This window comes from Strix uralensis, chromosome 31 (genome assembly GCF_047716275.1).
Source record: "Strix uralensis isolate ZFMK-TIS-50842 chromosome 31, bStrUra1, whole genome shotgun sequence".
Lineage (NCBI taxonomy): Eukaryota > Metazoa > Chordata > Aves > Strigiformes > Strigidae > Strix > Strix uralensis.
In genome coordinates, this window is record NC_134002.1 from 1,877,517 (window position 1) to 1,884,669 (window position 7,153).

General features: G+C 48.7%; 1 protein-coding gene across 1 annotated transcript; it reads left to right on the top strand.

The window, feature by feature from the left end:
* Positions 1-464: 464 nt before the first annotated feature.
* On the top strand, positions 465-6,846 carry LOC141936057 (olfactory receptor 14A16-like). The gene is made up of 4 exons (XM_074852782.1): positions 465-1,431; positions 3,007-3,145; positions 3,301-3,461; positions 6,554-6,846. Exons 1-4 carry the CDS (start codon positions 465-467, stop codon positions 6,844-6,846), a joined length of 1,560 nt encoding a protein of 519 aa, XP_074708883.1.
* Positions 6,847-7,153: the final 307 nt, after the last annotated feature.

Sequence of the window (7,153 nt, forward strand, 5' to 3'; positions counted from 1 at the left end):
ATGCTGAGGGATTCTGACAGCCAAGAACACTCCCCGGGTGTGATGGGGGAGCTTCAAAAAGCCCAAAGCTCTCTAACTGCCTTCTGCCATCCTCATTCCTTAGCACTGGGAGTGCAGATGCTGACAGGCCCTTTTGAATTACAAATGGTGACATATGACAAAGTCGAACACCAGGTCTGGCTCCTGCCTCCAGATATAACACGAACCCACTGCTGCAGAGCAGGGCTGACTCGTGCGCAGCCTATGGGCAGAGGCTCTGATCCTCATGGTACATTAATCCAGCACCAACGGGAGTTCCAGGCATGGAAGTGAAGGAAATGTTCTTAGAAAAGGAAAAATGGGAGCATGAGTGCAATAGGGACCGGGGTGTTGGGAAATTACATTGATTTTCCTCAGAAAAGTTTCCCTTGAATTGTCACTGTTATTTCCTCCTCTGACAGCCCCCTCATGTCTAGAGGCAAGAGATGTCCAACAGCAGCTCCATCACTGAGTTCCTCCTCCTGGCATTCGCAGACACACGGGAGCTGCAGCTCTTGCACTTCTGGCTCTTCCTGGGCATCTACCTGGCTGCCCTCCTGGGCAACGGCCTCATCATCACCGCCATCGCCTGTGACCGCCACCTGCACACCCCCATGTACTTCTTCCTCCTCAACCTCTCCCTCCTCGACCTGGGCTCCATCTCCACCACTCTCCCCAAAGCCATGGCTAATTCCCTCTGGGACGCCAGGCATATCTCCTACTTGGGATGTGCCACACAGTTCTTTTTCTTTCTGTTCTTGATGGTGGGAGAGTATTTCCTTCTCACCATCATGGCCTACAACCGCTACGTTGCCATCTGCAAACCCCTGCACTACGGGACCCTCCTGGGCAGCAGAGCTTGTGTCCACATGGCAGCAGCTGCTTGGGGCACTGGGTTTCTCTGGGCTGTGCTGCACACGGCCAACACATTTTCACTACTACTGTGCCAAGGCAATGCTGTGGACCAGTCTTTTTGTGAAGTTCCCCAGATCCTCGAGCTCTCCTGCTCAGAATCAGACTATCTCAGGGAAGTTGGGCTTATCATTGTTAGTATCAGTTTTGACCTTGGATGTTTTGTTTTCATTGTGGTGTCCTATGGGCAGATCTTCCAGGTGGTGCTGAGGATCCCCTCTGAGCAGGGACGGCACAAAGTCTTTTCCACGTGTCTCCCTCACCTGGCCGTGGTCTCCCTCTTTATCAGCACTGTCATGTTTGCCTACCTGAAGCCCCCTTCCATCTCCTCCCCAACCCTGGACTTGGTGGTGTCATTTCTGTACTCAGTGGTTTCTCCAACATTGAACCCGCTCATCTACAGCTTGAGGAACAGGGAGATCACGAGTGCCCTGAGGAAACTGATTGGATGTGTTTCAGCAGCCAGAGACTGTCAAACTGTCTCTGCAAATGACTACCAGTGTATGTCATGACAGGCCAAGCATGTCTTTCCTTCTTTATATATTATTAATTTTTCCATTTGTGATGATCTGGTCTGCAAACAAATTCCATTATTCTTCCCCTCCTACATCAGTATCCACCCATATTGTATTACCCAGGGCCAATGTCTAAAGCAGGAGCCAGGCACTCTCTTTACTTAAGGAAAATAAACGAACCCATGACTTCTTTGTCTTACATCCATCCTTACCAGGGCAGGAATAAACGGGGAATGAAAACACCTTTCTGGCTGCACCTGCTCAGGTCTCTTGTGCTGGTCTGGGGAGAGGGGATGGCACAGAGGGCTACAGACCCCTCAGGATCTGCTGGAGAGGAGAGCAGGGGATGCAGGGTGCCCCTGACCTGCTTTTCCTTGTGCCATAGGTGCTTCCCATCTCTGGGGCTGACCCCTCCCTGCCCCCGAGGAGCTGCTGTGCCCTTCAGAGGTGCTGAGGCTGTGGGGTGAGTGCCCAGAGCACCCTGCAGTGGGCCCTGCATTGCGACCAGCCCAAATTGGGCTGTGCTGGGGACAGAGGTGGAGAGAGGGCAGGGGAGGTGGGAGAGCTTGAAGGGAGCTCAGCTGGGTTGGAATGAACCAGGGAATGAAAACCATCAACATATACTGTGTGCCCACGCAGGATGAGGACTCAGACCAGGGCATTTGTGGTGCAGAGCCAGGGCTTGTGGAAATGATCAAGGACATGCAGGTGCAGGAGAGAAGAGGCTGGTCTGTGCCCTTGGTGGCATGGACAGACCAGGAAGGTGGCCCAGGGCCTTCATCACCCCCCAGCCTCTCTCATCGGCCATTTCCAGCACTGGCTGCTCACCCCAAGTTTATGGGTGAGTCTTTCTGCGAGTCCACCCTCCTGCTGGTCTCAGAGCCTGGATGGGGGGAATGGCCAGCCCTGCCTGGCCTCTCTCCTGGCCCAGACCCCTGTAGACCCTGGAGCAAGGCTGTCTGCAAAGACCAGAATGGGACACAGCTGGGTCTGGGCAGCAGTTGCATGCTGGGGGAGCTTCCAGAGCAGAATAGCCATGGGGATAAGGGGCAATGAAGAGATGGAACCCCTGCTGCAAAATGGAATCAACAAGTAGATCATTTGGCCCAAATTAGGGTAGTTAGTAGTGACAAAGGAGATTGGGATCGGCTGGTTGAGTGGCTACATATTAAGCGAGGTCACTCAGGGAAAATAGATCTCTGTTATGGGTGTCGGTCCTGGGGATGGCCTGTGCCAATGAAGATGTGTGAAGCAATTCTTATGGCTTGTCCACAATGTCAAGTGAGGCTTAAGATTAACCATCCAAATCAAGCACCAGCCCAACATATTAAAGAAGATAAGGCACTTTGGAGCACCTGGCAAGTTGATTATGTTGGTCCTTTAAAGCCATCTCATGGAAGAAGGTACATCTTGGTGGGAGTAGAGGTGGTATCGGGACTAACTATGGCTACAGCTGTTAATGTAGCTACTGGAGGCCAAACAGTCCGAGTTTTAAAAGGATGGTTTGGCATTTTGCCCATTTCTGAATGTATTCAGAGTGATAATGGGTCACACTTTACAGCTGCAGTGGTGCAAGACTGGGCACGAGGGGAAGGTATCGAGTGGGTGTTTTATACACCATATTACCCTCAAGCCAATGGCATGGTTGAGCGATATGTAGGCCAGCCTGTCATGGTGAAGTTGCTCTTAGTTGGCATTGTGTCTATGGTCCTGGTAAAATTTAGGGCTTTATATGCCTGGGAGGCTTTAGATAAAGGTGAGGAAACCCACTGAATTAGTGTCCAATGGATAATCCCTGATTTTTAACTCGATGCCCGGGTTTTGATCCGAGGCCTAGTTTTGTTTTTTTTATTAGGACCTCGGAGGAATGGATGATGTTGACATCTTGCCTGGCTGTGGGGATCCATATGGACAATCAAGATCCTGATGACAACGGGGTGGTGAAGGAGTCTTGTGAAATTGACAGCCCTCAGAAGAATATGATTGGACTTGGTGTTGTTATATTGGGCATTGATTGTTTGTTTTGTTAGAATGGTTAATCAGCCTTTTCAATTTTGACTGTATAATTACCTAGGGATGACAATCCATAATGAGCATGGAGACTCACCGGACCGCACTCCCTTTTAACCTTGGAGGCAAGAGGTGACTGCACCACCACTCCAAGGAAACCAGCCGAATCATGACTGTAGTCACGGGGTGGATTGTGGCAGGTGCATCCGCCCAGTGAAAACAGAGCTTCCTGGTTGTTGAAACGTGGCAGCTTTTGGCTGTCTTTGTTTTCAGGGTCTCGCGGTAGTTGAGACCTTTGACCAATGGGAGCCGCTATTGACTACAGGTCAGATTCGGTCTGGGTATAAACGGAATCCCTTGGGGGAGCCATTTTGAGCTCGTCCCCTGGAGCTGTATGCTGCGGTCAGGACTCTCCCCTTGGGTCAGGACGCTGCCCAAGGAAACTCCTCGAGGTACTTTGGGTCGGGACGCTGCCCTGAGCAGGTCCTCGAGGTTGAGAGCCCTCACTTTCTAGGTGAGTGATAGAGCGTTTTGGGTTGTCGTTAAACCCTAGGTAGTGAACCTTTGTTTACGTTTGGGGTTGTCGTTAAACCCCTAGGCTGTGAAGCTTTGTTTTATGTTTTGGGTTCTCGTTAAACCCACGAAGTGAAGTTTACATTTGGGGTTGCCGTTAAACCCCTGGGGTGTGAGGCTTTGTTTTACGTTTCGGGTTCCCGTGAAACCCCAGGAAGTGAAGTATGCGTTTGGGGTTGTCGTTAAACCCCCGGGGAGTGGGGCTTTGTAAAGTATTTCGGGTTATTGTTAAACCCCAGAAAGTTATTCTGTTCTCCTCTTGTGGACATCCGGATCTGTAATCTATGGAGAGCTGACTGGTGGTTTTATGAAAAAAATAAATCTATTTATTTTTTTAAATTGGTGGTGGGTTGCTTATTTGGAAGCCTCCGTAACAAGAAGGCAGAGCTGTCAAACAGAGAGACCTGGACAGGTTGGAAGAATGGGCCAGCAAGAACAGGATGAAGTTTCACAAAGGGGTTTAGCCTAAAGTTTAGTAAAGTCCTGCCCCTGGGTGGGAATAACCAAAGAGCCCAGCACAGGCCAGGATCTGTGTGGCTGGGAGCAGCCTTGCTGAAAGGGGCCTGTTCCTGGGGGACAGCGAGCTGTAGATGAGCCAGCAGTGCACCGCTGCAGCAACAACGGCAAACAGGCTCCTGGGCTGCATCCGCAGGGGCGTTACTAGCAGAGACAGGGACTGGATCATCCCACTCTGCTCAGCACTTGTCAGGCTCCACGTGGAGTATTGTGTCCAGTTCTGGTCCCCACAATTAATGAAAGACGTGGACAGAAGGGAGCTATTTCAAAGGAGTGAGAACAATCATTCACTGGAAGAAACTCCACAAGGGACGTGGTGGAGTCCCCATCACTGAAGGTTTTCAAGAAGCAATTGCCCAGTGTGGTAGATAATCTCATGTAGGCTCCCTTTTGCACAAAAGGTTGGACCAGATAACCTGTCGAGGTCCCTTCCAACCCGATGTGGTCTATGAGTGTAGGATTGATTCTATGAAGAGCTCTATAGTTTAAGAGTGTTAAACTGCCCAGGTCCCAGGAGAGTCCCCTGTGCTGCCCCACCATGCTCCAGTATGTCCCACTGACCTCCAGGCAGGGGATGACCCATTTACAACTGCGCTTTCAGCCTCATCATCCAAGTGGTGTTTTACCCATCTCTTTGTCGACCCATCCAGACTGGAATGGCCTAACTTGGGTACAAGAATATTGAGGGAGACCATGTCCAAAGGCTTCCTGAAGTGGAGGACACCCACTCTACCAATCCCATCACCTTTCAAAAGGGATATTCCAAAGAAATATCATTCTTCCCCTGTAACTTTCTTGCCAGTCTTCTGCCTGTTACACCACATACTTAATTTTTCTCATCTTTCATCTATTTGCAGTTGTTCAGGATACAATTACCATTTCTAAAGTCACCTTTTCAGATGCAGACTGTCTCAACAAAGGCACTTCCCATTATTCTCTGATTTACTCCTTCCCTTACTCTTTGTTCATTCAGACACCTCTCACTTTCTGATTTGACACCATGGACTTAAAAGTTTGCTTGGCTTTCAGTAGTTTAATTGTCTCCCTAGATAACACTTTAATTGTGTTTATATCTATCTTTTTGTATCTATCTACCTAAAACATTTCTCATAAGATTATCCGTTGTCGAAAGGCAACCTTGTTAGAGGCAGCTTGACCTTAGCATATCCTTGTGGAGTGTGTTTTACTACTGATGACATTTTAGCTTGCTTTACTTTGCTTTGCTTGCAATAAGGAGAAAGAATCTGTGCCTGTGTGCAGCCAGTTCTCTAAGGAAAGCAGGTGGCAGCTGGTACAAAGGAGCTGTAACCTCCAGCTGCAGACTGCAGTGGAGAAGTCTGATGTAAGGAAAAGTCCCAGGCAGCCTGTGAGAGAAATGGTGGAGTTGGGAAGGTGAGAGAGAAATTTGTCCATTCTGTTTCAGAGCTCGAGGAGCTGCTTTTCCATCCTTGAACTGCTTTTACACTCTTGGAAATTAAACTTCATTTTTATTTGAAACTCTTTGAAATCTTGACCTTTAACTACACTAGGAAACCACTTCAGTTATCTGTACAAGTCTTGAAGACTTGAAGAAATGTGCAGGAAGAGACATGGCTCCTTAGGACTTGCTTTATTTCAATGAGCCCCTCGTGTATTTGGTGTTGAGTCCTTGAACCTCAGGTACTGAGAGGAGATTGTACAAAACTCTCAAAGACTCCATGTAAAAAGCAAAACCCAAAGTACCTTGAAGCATTAACAAGTCCCACCAAGGACCATTACTAGCAACGTCTCCCCAGGGACTCATTAGGACAGAAAACTGGATGCGATGATTGCAGGTAGGCAAAGGGAAGTGCAGGCAGCTCAGGTGCTGAGAAAAGCCGGGGTTTGTTTGATGACGCAGAAGACCAAGCCCTGACCCCCAGCCCCTGGGAAAGCAGATCGTGTCCTTCACACATTGCTCAGGGCTCTTCTGGGGGCAGTGGGATGTGGGGTGGGTGATGCTGAGTGAAGCACAACTGTGTGTCGAACAGCAAACGTTAATTTATGGCCCCCTGATGAAAAGCATCTAACATCTTTTCGCTTTGCCATCAAAGAGCACCATGAAAACATCCCGGGTTTCAATGCACTGAAGGGCTGGACCTGGCATTTGCCGGACGGTAGTTTGGGGTCTTTTGATTCAAATTCCAAACCTAGTCCTAATAAAAATCGACAAACTGCCACATCCATGTACTCAGTGCAGCTCCAGTACTTCCTGAATGAAGAACCACTAATGTCCCGCAGTGTCCAATTTCTGCTGCAGCCTGATCTGGAATTTCTGAAATAATTGCAGATTTAAAAAATGATGAATTATTTCCAGAACTCACTTCCTATATAATTCTCCTGTTTGGCCAGTCCGTAAAGCGGATGGGAGATGACATTTAATAATTGATTATCAGTGCTTAAATGCCAATACAGCCCCATTGACAGCTGCAGTTCCCAGTATTGCAACTTTAACAGCTACGCTACAAGCTGCTGCACATCCTTGGATGACTGTAGTAAAGAACTATTTATGAAGACTTATCTTTTGATTATATCCTATATCGCGAGTTACAACCTACACCTATCGAGGTGCACCTAACCATAATCAAGCA

Coding starts and splice junctions, on each gene's coding strand:
- LOC141936057 (XM_074852782.1), top strand. CDS start 465: ATGTCCAACAGCAGCTCCATCACTGAGTTCCTCCTCCTGGCATTCGCA. Junction 1,432..3,006: donor CTCTGCAAATGACTACCAGT/GTATGTCATGAC, acceptor CACACTTTACAG/CTGCAGTGGTGCAAGACTGG. Junction 3,462..6,553: donor TGTTATATTGGGCATTGATT/GTTTGTTTTGTT, acceptor TGTGTCGAACAG/CAAACGTTAATTTATGGCCC.